The 14626-nt window shown below is 39.5% G+C and overlaps 1 protein-coding gene and 1 long non-coding RNA gene across 4 annotated transcripts; one reads left to right on the top strand and one right to left on the bottom strand.

Moving 5' to 3' along the window:
- Positions 1-2124: 2124 nt before the first annotated feature.
- On the bottom strand, positions 2125-11938 carry LOC103458175 (uncharacterized). Of its 2 annotated transcripts, XR_532549.3 has the most exons (3): positions 11207-11938; positions 10165-10257; positions 2125-3404 (listed from the first exon to the last, which is right to left on the bottom strand). It is a non-coding gene; the product is annotated as an uncharacterized LOC103458175 (long non-coding RNA). The 2 variants fall into 2 exon arrangements; XR_014085899.1 differs by having other exon boundaries at positions 2125-10257.
- noto (notochord homeobox) lies at positions 5900-9279 on the top strand. 2 transcript variants are annotated; one of them, XM_008398807.2, is made up of 4 exons: positions 5900-6023; positions 7035-7435; positions 7532-7719; positions 8885-9279. In XM_008398807.2, the coding sequence occupies exons 2-4, from the start codon at positions 7051-7053 to the stop codon at positions 9089-9091; spliced, it is 780 nt and encodes a 259-aa protein (XP_008397029.1). In that variant the 5' UTR covers positions 5900-6023; positions 7035-7050; the 3' UTR covers positions 9092-9279. The 2 variants fall into 2 exon arrangements, with proteins under 2 accessions (XP_008397029.1, XP_017157879.1); XM_017302390.2 differs by lacking the exon at positions 5900-6023 and having other exon boundaries at positions 6891-7435.
- Positions 11939-14626: the final 2688 nt, after the last annotated feature.

Here is a 14626-nt window from a genome sequence, read left to right on the forward strand (position 1 = left end):
GGAAGTGGCCCCCCTGCAGGGGCCCGCTTTACAGGACTACAACCTCAAAATCTTCTAAGTTTTTTTTTTAAACAAGATTTTTTTGTTTGGTTTTTCTTCTCGAGGATCCATAAAATCTTTCCAGGTTCAAAATTCAGGAGAATATTTTTGCAGGAGTGCAAAAATATTCAAACTCCTTGAATTTGTCCTTGTTTATCATGTTTAAAGCTCATTTTATGTGTGTGCAACACACAGAGTACATGGACGCAAAACGGTCTGTCATTTTCCAAACGTTTTACAGTAAATATCTGAAAAGTGTGGCTGGTGTCTGTATCGGCACTCGTGACTTAAGTTTTGAGATCGGTTCCAGTCTCTATAGTAGGTTCAAGCATCTGGAGACTGAAGCGAGAATTCAAACATGCACACTGAAAAAACAGAATAGAGCACTTAAAAAATGGAGCTAATTTGTTACATGTAATGGAATTAACTTTGTCAAACTTAATTTTACTATATTTTTTTAATATGACCACTTAATAAACTTGAAATATTCACTTGGATAAACGTAATTTGATTAACAAATTTTCTTTAAAAGGTTGGATCACCTGTTTTCTTTTTTTGTCAGTGCATTTTTCATTGCATTGAATGAGTCTGAATTTATTCAGCCACTCCATTCCATACTTTAATCTGAACCATCATTGGATGTAGTTCTGCTTTTATGCTTTGTTGTTTGTTTTTATGCATCTCTAAAAAATTTCCCATCATCATCAACCACTGAAACACTGCATAAAGACCAAGTAAACACTGAAAAAACAAAATCTAGCCAAATATTTTTTTGTCTAATTTCTAATGTAAACGTCTAAATAGACTTAAAATAAGGCAAAGCTAACTTATAAGTAACTTTTCATCAAGATATATTAGCTTATTTTAAGTCAATAATTCCTTAATAGTGATGTAAAAAAAAAAAAACAGTTTCATTGGTAGATTATTTCACTTATAACGTTGGAAAAATATAATGTGTTTGCTAGTTGCTGGCTAGTCTGAAGGAGCCGATGCTCTGTGAGGAAGAAGCTCAGAAGCTTGGAAATTGCAGCTCGGAGGAGGAGCTTCGTCCTCAAAGGCGGAGCTAGGTCCACCCAGGCGCTTTGCAAAGCTGTATGGTTGCCATGGGAGATTAAAAACTTTCTCAAACAGGCATGAAAGAATCAAGGTGACATTCCAGGTATGTTTTTGACAAATTAATTACATGATAGCATGACATAAAGCTCAAACAAGTCGATTTTATATAACACCGCCCCTTTAAAAAATGTGTTAAGCAATTTCAGACTCCCATTTTCCACTCTTTATTTATTTTTCCTCTATTGAATAGCTAATAAAATTGTTCCACTTTTACTGTTTGTGACTAAGCATTTTCTTCTGCTCAGTGCTTTAACTTCAGCTGAAGTGTCAGACATCTTGAATACGCTCCAGCAGCGTTCCCAGGACAGACCTGCCTCCCGCTCACTGAGAAAGTTAATTCCTCATTAAGTTGGTATCGTTGTGGTCAGTTGTTAACGCAAACAGTCAGAGGACGCAGTGGTCACCCAGCTCACACAGTAGCCTAAAGGGTCAGGTACAGTGCTGGGAGGGGATGGAGCTTTACATTAAAATGAAAATAGCACTCAATCTGCTCAGTGATATGCGAAACAGGCTAGTTTCAGTCAAGAAATGAGTTGATTTATTTATCTCTTTAGTCCACATATCTGAAACCTGGAATCTCGTAATTCCAGATCACAACAGCAAAACAATCAATATCTGTCCGCTTTTAAAAACAACTCTTTCCTTAGATCTCTAAAACTAAGGAAAGAGCCTTAGCCTTTCTACTATTCATTAAGAAAGGAGCCCTGAAAAGAAAGCCAGCATTCGAATGTGACTTCTTTTCAATCCCACAATTAAGCCTCACAATCAGAAGATGAAAAGACATCGCAGTGTTTAAATCACAACAGCGAGCGTTAAAATATCTCATAGATCTTCACTGGCATGCTGATTGCCTATTAAGACTTGTTTTCACTTAGACTTGGCCTCTTCGGACATGTTTTAACAAATCCCGAGGAGTTCCTTTTGTTGTAAATCTCAGATGTTTGTAACAAAACTTTCAAGAAAAAAAGATGCAAGGCTGGTATTTAATGATTTGACAGAATTCATAGAAACAGTGTCAAGTTCAAAACATGAGGAACAAAAACATGAAAAATGTGCTCTGTTATGAAAAATTGCAAAGCTTTACTTTGAAGGGCAGGCGCACTCAGTCACGTTTTCAGTTTGTGTTAGCATCCGTTGGATAGCTGGACGATTCAATAACTAAAAAGCAAAGTTTAGTTTTTAAAGAAATTTTACATACTTCTAAAATAGTTTAAAACAAAACAAGCAGACATGGGAAAATGATAAATTACATCAAATGAGAAAAACTTGAGTAAGAACTAACATAAGTAAAAAGTGGGTTTGCCTCCATCTCCTGTTCCTTTTGGAAAAGGCAAAAATTAACTCAAGTGAGCGTGAAAAAACGTTTTTGCGAAACACGGCAATTTAAAAAAAACCTCATGTTTTTGAATAAAAATTTGTTGCACTACAATGAGGTGGTTTTTCAGCCCTATCGAAGTTAGTGCATCTCATAAAACTGCAATGAAAACACTTTTTCGCATCATATGATTAACAACAGGATGTTGCTACTGGTGGAAATAATGAAGAAGACGATGACAGGAAGTAGTAGCAGAATTACGGCACGGCATGTTTTTTAATGACTTATTGCGTGAACAAGCTTCCTCGCGTGTCATTTTCATTGTTTCTTATTTAACAGAAACACCCCAATGGTAAAACTGTGTAATTTCAGCATTAGCGGAATATTGACAAAGTTTTGCGCACATATATGAGGCGCGACAAACGAAGACTCATATGCATAACGGAAGGGAAAGTTGTAGACAACACAAGCTAAAATATCAAAAACTTAAATGAGAAAATGAGGTGAATTAAAGATTAGATTTAACGGTAACACTTTATTTGAAGGGGTGTGCATAAGACTGACATGACACTGTCATAAACATAACATAACACCTGTCATGAACATAAAGAAGTCTTTATGAATGTTTATGACTGTTGTCTTGAAGTGTCATTTGGTAAATAATGACACTTTTAATGCAAAGTTGCTCTAAAAGTTGCATTAAATGTGCCAACTTTGCATGATTTTGTAAACTATGATAATTTAATAAACAAAGTGGGAACCACACGAGCATGCGCCAGCTGCGGTATCTGGATGCGTACTGCAGCCAGACGGAGGATATGTGGCTTTCTGCCGGACTCCCCTTCAGAGCGGATGTGGAGGCTGAGGCCCAGCAGGAACCTGAAGCGAGCCACTCAGGCCCAGAGGCCAGTTTCTCTGGATTCATGCAAATGACCTTAAAAAAAAAAGAAAAAACCTCATTAGTGATGGATGTGAGGGGACAGGAAAGGCTCAGCACTGTGATAGCTGAATGTGTCGGAAGGGTGAGAAAAGGGCCAGAGATAATAATGATGACGGCGTTTCTTTATGCCTTTGTTCCGATCAATCACCTGTGAACTACGACCGAGTTTCTCCACACTGCAGCTGTCACTCCTCTGTCATCCCACAGGGAGAACGTCCTCAAATCCTCCACTGTTATCATGTGTGTTAAATGATACATCATAGAAATGTTGCATAAAAATCCACAAATACATATTCTTATTTTCAGATACACAAGAGTTTAAAGGAAGAAACTCGCAAGGCCTCAGGTTTTTTAAGTTTTTTTTTTTTTTTTTTAAACAATTTGTCTTTCATATTATTGGGAGGATGTTATGAGTTAATATTTTGCACAACCTTTTGTGGAAGTTTGTTTTTTTGCGTCGGCCATCGCCTTGTACGTCCTTGTGAAATATCTCAAGCTCAGACTGGATTCCAGATGTGCCACAAACTTTAACGTGGATGTATGTCTGACTTTGACTAGGTCATTTTAGCTTACAAATATATACATATATTCTGTTTATATCATTGACTATCTTTATTTATTTGTGCTGAGATTTAAAGAACTGACTGCAGGAGGGGACTGTTTAAGGTGTAACACCAGGAAGTGGAGGAATCCACGGTTAATCCAAAAGCACAAAGCACTTTTCAGATTTCCGTTAGTAAAAATCAGAATGAAAACTATTTATCAAGCATGAATTTTATTTTTGAACATTTTGAAAGCTGGAGATTCTACATTAGTCGATTCTGAAAAAACGTGATTGGTGATTTTTTTTATTTTTCATGTTTAAAACAAACACAGTTAGGAGGCAGAATGTGTCTCCGCTTAGCATGTAGGAACCAGAATGGCTGCTGCTGATTCTTCAGGCTCAAGGTGAGAGAATTGTTAGGAAAAAGGACAGCCCACCGAGCCATTAGTGAGCGTCCTGTGGCTCCAATTCTCCTCTCAGCCATGACTATGAAAGGAAGGCCTTCTGGGGCAACGCGCCGCGTATTCCTTGTCTGGCTCCAATACACAACAGCAGCTAAATAAAAGCTCTCTCATTGCAGGACACAAAACTGCAACTTTGGCTGAATCAAAAGAAAAAACAAAAAACTGATCAAAGATCCAATTCTAATCGATCGATTTCCCGTCTGAATTCTGACAGGTTTAAGATGATTTCAGATTATGATTTTTTTTTCTTTACATAGTTTTCTACTAGAAAATAAACTATAAAATAACAAATATTGCCGGTTGTAACAAAAGTCAATATAGAACTGATTACTTGGAACCTCACTCATTTATTTGTGTAAGATAATTGTTTTTTTTTGTTTGGTTGTATTTTTACAAAAGTACCATGAGAAAAAATTTTGAATTTAACTGGCTTTTACTGAGTAAAGCATTTGAAAAGTGGGGTAGAATTTAAAGAAATGCATTGGAGTATCCATTAAGGGTTAAACTTAATAATTTCTTATAAAAAAAACGGATTACAAATGACCCCAAAAAATGTTTGCACCTTACAACAGTTTTATTTGTTCAATTTCAACAACTTTCTTCATCAGTGTAGGCCAAAGTAACAGACAATACTTGAAGCATAATGCATTTTTTGAGTAATTTAGAGTTGTTTTTTTATATGTATGTATTTACCCAGCTTGCTGAGGAAGCAAATTTTTAAAATTCTGCATTAAACTTTATAGTTTCTGTTCAGAGCTATTGATCTAAACAGATTATTAAGCCAGTTTCATTCCAGGCAACAGAAAACAAAATCTTTGGAATATAATTAACTGTACATATGAATAGTAGAAGGAGTAAAAAGACCTTAAAAATCTTTCTGATTTTGTTGCGTTCACTCACAGGAGTTGCACTAATTTATGAAAGGGCCTTTCAGCTGTTAAAACTTACGGATTTCTACTCTTAAATCAGAATTTAAGTACAGTGGATGTAAACTGTAGTACCAATTTTATTGGTTAAGAGCTAATTTTGTGACATAAATAAATATAATAAATATATAATATACAAAGTTTATACTATTTTTTTTTTATTTGGTTTGACGATTTTGCTTTGTTGTTCGTACAAACATTTTTTTTTCTTTAATTAAATACAATTTAGAAACAAATCCACCCATTAAAGCTGATTTGACCTACAAACTAGCAGATCTGTTTCAAGATTCATTGTGAATTAAAGGGGACGTTTTGGAGGCTGGGGGCAGCCCAGCTCAGCTCAGCTCAGCTCAGCTCAGCTCAGCTCAGCTCGGTAAACAGCACTGCTGGGGGTGGGTGGTCCGGGACTTGGGGCATCAGAAGACGCGCGGTCATTGTTGAGCTACCGGTGGAGAGCGTCTGTGTTTGCCCTCTTCATTAGACATTCTAGTGTCATGTCGGCAGAATAAATAAAAAGGAGCGGAGGTCAAAGGGAACGAGCGGTGTTGAAATGTGTTTTAACAGTCACTTAAAGCTGCGGACGCTCTCTGTCGCTTTCCAAATGATGGAAATGAGCCTGGAAAGTTTGCAGAGCTGGAAGTAATCCCGAGTTAAAAGAGGGGGAGACTCTCCGGATAGTGTAAGTAAGCAACCACAGGCCAGACTTTACTACTTAATCCAAGATACCATCTTAATTCACCGATATATTCTGTTTTTTAAACAATTTAGACTAGCTTAGCTTTATTTGTCACGTGCACGTTATGCACAGTATAATGAAACGCCAAAGAGAAAGGAGGGGGGCAAAGAGAGAAACAACCGCAACAACTAAAACAAGAGTAACAACAAATAACAAAAAAGATAAGAAGTATTCATATTAAAAAGATAAGAATTTAAGGCTCAAAATTGAGCAAACTAATGGCTTGTGGCTTGTTGCCGAGCAACGGTCCAGGTGGACGCGCGGTCGCATTGTGAGGATGAGCCGAATCAACCTGTGGATTAATGTAGTGAAGTGGGATTAGTGGAGCCGCGCCGTGAGCCCACCACACCCCCGCTGAATCTGACGCCTCGGCTACAGCAGGTCTGCTGCTGCTAAAAAGCACACTTTGCTAACAGAACACGGTCATGTTAGGACTGAATGAAAGGTTAACAAGACAATAATCCACAAACCAACCAAGAATATGTGATTTAGACGGCCCACGGTGAGTTGCTACGCTGCTTAAAGCATCTCTTGGCCAGGCGGGATTTAAAAGGCCACCAAATAAGATGATTTAGGAACATCAAGGCTTTCCCCAGCGGTAATGATTACATTTGGACTTAAGATCCATGCAAGAATTTGTTGCGCAATAAATCTCCTTGAGTCCCCACCCAGGCCCCCGGCGCTCTTCAAAAGCCTTGTTATTCAAAGGGTTAGGATGTTTGACAATCCCAGCTTGTACAACTCCACCAATTAATTGGATACGTTGTAGTAGGGATGTTGGGTCTCTCTCATCTGTTGCTTACAAAGACAAAGGCTTAGCGGGGGGGTGTTTGCACCTCCCCGTGCTGCCGGGGTATAAATCGGGGCTCTTCAGGTGGGTCAGGCATTCATTCTCAAAGTGGACCTCGGAGCAGCAACTTTGTTTTATTTTTTTAAATTTTATTTCCCCCTTAGAGAGCAAATTTGAAACATGCAGATTCCGAACAGACCAATGGAAACTGGCGGATTCTCCGTGCGTAATTACGCACAGGCCTCACTATGCGCTCAGAGCGACGGGAGCCGCTGCGCTCCGGTCGCGAAGGCTCCAAGCGGGAAGTCTTTCACCATCGAGGCTCTGCTCGCCAAGCCGGAGGAGGCGGCACCCAGAGACCGGAGCAGACCAACCCAATGCGAGGTAAAATACCCGCAAAACGCGCCTCCTCCGCACCTGGCAGGGTTAACGCTTCCACCGGCACAATACCTCTATTCATCCAACGCGTTGCACCCCAGCATTCACCCGCAGCCTGGATATTCCGTCTACTGCTACCCGCCGTTCACCTACGCACCATCCTGCCGGGGAGCGTTTTACGCACAAGGTAAAAAAAAACAAACAAACGGAGCGACGTCGGATGCGTGGAAGATCGCGACTTCACGTTACAGTGTCAGTAAACATTTTCTCTCTTCTTTCGCAGCTACGGTGTCCAAAGCGAACGCAGCGATGCACCAGTTCAAGACGAAAGGCGGAAAGTCGAAACGCATGCGCACCAGCTTCACCAGCGAGCAGCTGTCCCGGCTGGAGAAGGAGTTCGCCCGGCAGCAGTACATGGTGGGATCCGAGAGGTTCCTCCTGGCCTCCGCTCTGCAGCTCACAGAGGCTCAGGTGAGAACTTGCACGAGAAAATTAGAACCAGCTTTATAAACAAAACAATAATAATAAAATAAAATAAACTATTATTTCTAAAAAGAAATAATTAAAAGTTTAAAGACTTACAGAAAACGTGCAGATTTTCAAGATTTATTTCTGTTAGCATCTAATTTATTCCTCGAATCAATTAAATCAGTTCTAAAAGCTGTTTAATGTCGACTTAATGCTTTAGAAACATTGAGCAGCATTTATGTTATTAATCAATTTGACAAAGCATTTTCACAAGCATAAGCTCATGAAAAAAAGGATCATAGTGTTTAAAAATTCTCAATTCAGAGTTATCTCTCAGAATATATAAGTATGCAAAACTGACGTATATCAATTGACAAATATCAAACACACAAAACATTAATGTTTGTATTATTTATGTTACATAAATAATAAAGCAATAATTGAATCGATAGCGATAAACTTTGTAAACCCTGCCTCATGGTTTTAAGAAACTCAGCTTTACTAGTTACCTTAAGCTTAGCGTTAGCACTGTGGCTAACTACTCTATCCAGACTAAAATGTTTGTTTCAATACAAAACTTCCTCAACCACCAATTGCATTTGTGAACATGTTTGGCTTTGTTAATATCAGTGTTTGAATGTAGAGGTTGGAGAGAAACACACTGCTGTTAGCTTGTTAATAGTAGTTAGTGCTACAACCATTAGCAAATCTTACTGTTTTTTTTATGTCCAGCTAAATTATGCTGGACATAACCAAAGATATTTGGTTGTGACATCACTTGATTTCCTACTTCTGAGACAACTGCATAAAATATCAGCACCTCCCTTTGCTAGCAGGTTTGTCTTTAGCATTAAAATCACTAAGCTAACCAAAACTTTATACAAAGTTACAATCTTGCTCTAAATGACAAATTCTATGATAGTTTTTCAGCTTTTACAAAAACTGACATATCCATTCAAAGTATAACTTTCATAAACATATTAGTATTCCCATTCTCTGCTCAACACACAACCGGTGAGGCTAACGGCTAGCTTCCTTTAGTCTATTCAAAATGTTCACTAAGACAAATCTGCTAATTTACCTAGAGTAGAACATCACTTTTCGAAACTAATACGTTTAAATCCATGTTGAAATCCTTATAAATATTCTTCTCTCTGTCTCTCTCCAGGTCAAAGTCTGGTTCCAGAACAGACGCATCAAGTGGCGCAAGCAGAGTCTGGAGCAGCAGCAGGCCAAGCTGGCCAAACTGGGACTGGCGGCTCCACCGAAGAGTCCCGGATCTCAGGGCCACGGAGACGAAGGCGACGAAGACGAGGACTTCTCCGACTCGGATGTGGATATTGATGTTTCCGATGACTCTGTGGACCACTGTTGACCATTTCGGAACAAAGACTTCCCTGTACATAGCGCTGAGAAAGGAGACGGCTGCCTCCGACTATGACTATTTAATAGATTTATACTTATATATTTAATTTTCTACTTTTATTCCTCGGAGATGAGAACGTATCCTGTATCGTTTTATGTCTGACATATTTTTAAATATATTTTAGGACTTTAATGCCAGTTCAGTTGTGTTCCTTTCTTTCTCCTCTGCCCTTCACATCAGAAGCTTTCAAAGGAAAACATAAAAGACATAATTTAAAAGTTCAAATAACACATTTTGTGAAAGTCACATAAAGCATCTTGAGATTCTGCCTCTCCTCAGTAAAGACACACTCCAGTCATCCGTTTAGTTGCACTCATCAGGGGTCTGAATATCATGCTAACTTGAGAATTTAAATAATTTATTTGAACTCTTCGATTTTGGGAGTGGATTAATTTTACAACGCAACTTTAGTCATTTTTGCAAGCTAATATTGTATTCACAATATGTGAATATACTGTGGGTTTTCTCTAATCTACAGATCTGGAAATAATTAAGAGATCACTTAAAATGATCAGTTTCTCTGATTTTATGTTTTATAGGTATTTGAGTAAAATGAATGTTGTTCTTTTATTCTATTAACTTCTGACAACATGTCTCTAAAATTCCAAGTGAAAATGTAGTATTTATTTGCAGAAAATGAGTAATTTGGTCAAAATCAGACCTCAAATAATGCAAAGAAAACAAGTTCATACTCATTTAGAAACAATACTAATGTTTTAGCAGAGGAAGAGTTCAGAGATCAATATTTGGTGGAACAACCACGAGGTTTTCAGTGAGCTCTTCATTTTCCCAGAGCTGTACAAGGAACAAAACTATTTACAACCTTAAGTTTACACATAAAATATATCCAAGAATAAACAATTTGCTAAGAAACCACATGCTTTTTGTATCCATCAGCAATTTTCTGGCATTATTCTTGAGTTATATGAGAATCAAAGTATTTAAACAGTAGTAGTTCATTTTCCCTATTCCTCTCACGATGCCATCATGACCATGCTTGACCAACACACTTTTACTCATACCTCCGGTCGCTTCAGGCAACTTCACTGGTTGATGTTGAACTCTCCTTCATTTTCCTCACATACAGGTGTCTCTTTGAGTGACGTGGTCGAAACCTGGACACAGTTATACAAATGGATCCATCAGGACAATGATCCCAAACACAACAAAACTCAGTTATGAATGACAAAAGTAGGCCAACTTTAAGATCTTGAATTCAGCCCTACCGAGGATTGTCAGAATAAACTTGAAAGTCGGGTCTGTGATCACCAAATTAAATGATCTCTGAGAGGAGAGGCGGTCAAATATCCAGAGTAAATTATTTCCAAAGCTTGTTAAATATTTTACAAAAGACGTTTAAAGTTGAGTTGTATAAATTCAAATGCAAATGTATAAATTACTAGTTTTGCGAACCTTGGATTTGTTTCTGAAGTTCATTCTGCCATTTAATCGCACAATCAAATAAGTATGTTACTTTCAGTTGTTATAAAAATGTATTATCTAACTTCAAAAAATTTAACAATTGGGCCTCTGTCTCTTTAAAAACTCTTTTTCTTTCTGAAACGCCACTTTCAGGATGTCATCACAACATGGCTCCTCTATTAACCCTTTAACAATGTTTCTACCAGCGTTTTACTGAGAAGTAGCTCCAGTCTTGAGCTCAGCAGAGCTGCAGTTCCACCAACTGTTAGCTAATTGCTGCTGGCTAGTCTGAAGGAGCCATCAGCTCCTTCAGGGGAGGAGTGTTTGGAAACTGCATCTCCTCCTTCTTCCTACAAGGTGCAGCTAGGTCCACCCACGTGTTTTGCTCACCTGAATGTTTGCCATAAGAGATTCAAAGGTTCTCAAACATGCATGACAGAATCAAGGCAACGCTAGATATGTTTATGATGAGGGAATGACATTGTGACATGATGTAAAGCTAAAAAAAGTCTATTTTACATAACACTGCTCTGTAAAATACAATAAACGGACAGTGATGACTGCAGGTAAACTTCTGACCAAAACCTTTCAGCCCCTGAACATTTGTGCTGATAAATGCGATAAATTACACTTCCTCATTACCTCGGCTTCTGCTATAATCGAACCCCTCTTCGGTCCAATCACGCTGGCCTCCAACATTTGCTCGTAGATCATCTCGCCTCCCTCTGCGCCCGGGGTGACAACGATGGAGACATGTCCTCCCCGGTCTGCTCCCACATAAAGTCGGGGACAGACTCAGGTTCCCCTCCGATCTGTGCAAAGCAAATAAATACCCAGCTGTGGGGATTAGCTGGGATATCTGTAACCCCCGGGGTGGCAGGGGTCACTCTGTCTCAGCGCCACAGAGCCAAGCTCTCGCTGCTTAATCTGTTTAAACCGCCAGCATGGCTGTTCTCACTGCAAGTCGGTGGACACGGTTCCCACAGGCCCGCCCAACCACAGGCAGGTGTCCGCTCTGCTCCACTAGAAGGAGCGTTTCCCTTCCAGGTGGAAAAGGATCTGCCTGGCAGACGTCGATGTGGGAGTCTTGTCAGAGTGGCTGATGGCAAACGCTGGACACAGCGTCATAATTTTGTGTTAACAGATATATTCTAATATATTTTCAGGCTTCATGGAAATGTGTTTGGAGAGGAAAGCTGCACCTGAGGAGACTTTAGAATAAAGTTGTAAAATTCTTATTTATTTTCTTAATGCTATATTCTTATACTATTTCAACTTTATTCTCGCACTTTTATTATATCTTCTTAGCGTGGCCCTGACGTCACACTTTTTGTTTTCTGTCCAGCCAAATAAAATGTCCTTATAGCCAGAAGAGCAACGCGGCTCTTCAAAACAAAATAGCTAATTTTTATAACATATGCAGTAGGAAATTTGGTTAGATTTCTAATTTACAAAGCAAAAAAACTACATTTTGCCTTGAAATATTATTGATTTATTTTATTTCCCATTGGGATTAATAAAGTAGCTTTGAATTTGAATTGAAATATAATACATTTCCTTTCTGTCAATTTATATAACATGAAAGCAGATAGTTTGCATCACAATGAACCACAGGTTGCAGACCAACTTCACTACATGTCTTCCCACCTTGTCTCTCTATCGTCCATTTCCTGTCTAATTTTCTGCAAATAAAGACCACCAGTGCCAGAAAAACCTTTAAAAATGTGTAAATCCTCTAGGGAAAGGAAAAATGAGCTAAATCAACTAAAAACTGCAGTGGAAAGCGGTGAAAAATAAGACGCGTACTGGAAAGTAAAGCAAATTATAGGTAAATCTTAATAAACAGCAGACATGATCTCCTCTGTCTCTCGCTCCCCATCTGGTTCTCCTGATCACTTTGATTAACGGTGAAGTGGATCTGAAGACGGATAGAATTTGTGTAAAAACCCATGGCCAGCTTTGTCTGACGCGATCAGCCTGGAACAGGAAACCAAACGGCTCCCCTCCCTCCTCTCAGCTGCCCGGCGTAATCCCATTGAGAGAAGCACACTGAAGCAGACAGAATCCTGGGAAAGAAAGAAAACACTAAGAGCGTCCCGAGGCGGGGAGTCATCGCCTCAATTAGCACGAGGCACCTTAACGGCTGGAAACACGCCGGGACTGGCTCTGTTCCTTAAGGTTCTCTGCAGGGTCTGAGGGAAAAGCTCCTTATGACAGTCAACTGGTCCATCTTCATCTGTTTCTATAGCTGCTGCTCTCATCAGAGGAGTCAGGTTAGCACCCTGCAGAGTCAGAGAGGATGTGGCTCTTTAGTCACTGTGTACTTATACTGACAGAGGGTCTGTTTGTAAAATGTTGGCAGCTTTATTATGAGGAAAATCATCTTTGATAAGTCTGTCTCCATGATGGGAACGTACAGGGGTTACACTGGAACAGGGATTACTATGAAGCATTTTTTAGGGTGTTTTTACACCTGCTGGTCCCGTAGACTCGGTTCAATTAGGGACCAAAGTTGCGACATTTGTTGCATTTTAGACTGGTGTGGAAAAACTTGTTCCTCTCCTCGCCTGTGATGTCACTGCACCAAGAACCACTGAAGAAAACGATATAAACATCTCTAAAGAAGACATGAACGGAACTTCATCCTTCAAGAAACGTAAACAAACATGGAGTCGTGTCAAATTTTTGAGGTTGTAGGATTTCTCTGTGTTTGGCTAAAGACCAGAAGCCATTTCTCCTGCTAGCTCCAGACTGCTAGCTTTGTATTTACCCAGAATGCCCTGCACTACAGTCCGCTTTCTGCTTTCATGGATTTATAAAATAAAAGATGTTTATTATTTCATATGATGTGGCTCAATCAAAAACAAATAAAACAAATTATATATTGTATAATAATATGATGAAACGTAACAGCAGCACTCAGCACTCAACACATTTTCTGTTGTGGAAATGTGAAATTATGATGATGGAGCGGACATCATGATATCATGCTCTGTTATTACACAAACAACTGTTAAACACAGAAAATGCCGACTAGAAATAATTTTTCTGTCATTACTTTGGCGCCCCCTCTAGCAGCGCCCCTTGAACGAACAACAACAATAATATTCACACTAACAATGCTAAAACAGAACATATCAAGATAATTTATTGTATTTAGTGTAGTTCATATCCCTTACACGGTAGTTTGAATTGTTTAATGTTCAGAAACTATTAGCGGTGAAGCACTGTTTCCCGTGGTTGCGTCAGTCAGAGGTAACCACAAGACGCAGCACCAGTTCCAGTGTTTGAGCGTCAGATTGTAATGCAGCTGTGAGAAGGTGTGAAAGTTCTCTGCAGAGCAACAACCCGCTGCTCCAGCAGGGAGACACAGGACTGAGACAAAGGAGGCGATTGTTCCAAATAGAAACCCCCCTCCCCTCCCCTTTTCTCTTCTTTTTTTCTTTTTTTGCATTTTATTTGCAGAGGTGAAGAACCACTTTACTCCATCTAATAGTCATTAGCTTTCATTACCAGCGTTTGAAGTGGAATCAGCTCTTTGTTGGGTCGTGAAAAGGGAACAAAATAGAGACAAGAGGGGCTCCTCCGCAATATCACCACCGCAGGCTCCTGGAAAGCAGCAGGAGTCAGTGAGTCAGAAAACAGGAAGCGGATACGGTTCGATGAATTCAAAATGCGACATTATTGAAATAATTTTAAAAATAAAAACATATCCGGAGCGGGTATACTTCTCTTTTTTTTTTTTTTTGCCGACATTTTCAGACACCGACCCCTCAGACCTTCCTTCGCCGGTGTTCTCGTTAGTAGTCGGGTGTCTGTTTATTCGGAGGAGCCCGGGGGCCGCAGGTGGCTCCTGGAGGACCCCACTTCTCACGCATGTGGCACAAACGCAGCGACGTGCTACTTTTCCCATCTCGTTATAACGGGGTGAAATTTTCCAAGTATTTAATTGGAACAGATTAGCTGAGCACACAACGCTAATGCGGGACAAAACGGCCTATTAGCTTATTAATGAAGAGGGCAGCGCGAAGAAGGCCTTTAAATGCAACAACGGACCGGGAA

The sequence above is a fragment of the Poecilia reticulata genome, chromosome 22 (assembly GCF_904066995.2).
Source record: "Poecilia reticulata chromosome 22, P_reticulata-male-v2, whole genome shotgun sequence".
In the NCBI taxonomy this organism is placed as follows: domain Eukaryota; kingdom Metazoa; phylum Chordata; class Actinopteri; order Cyprinodontiformes; family Poeciliidae; genus Poecilia; species Poecilia reticulata.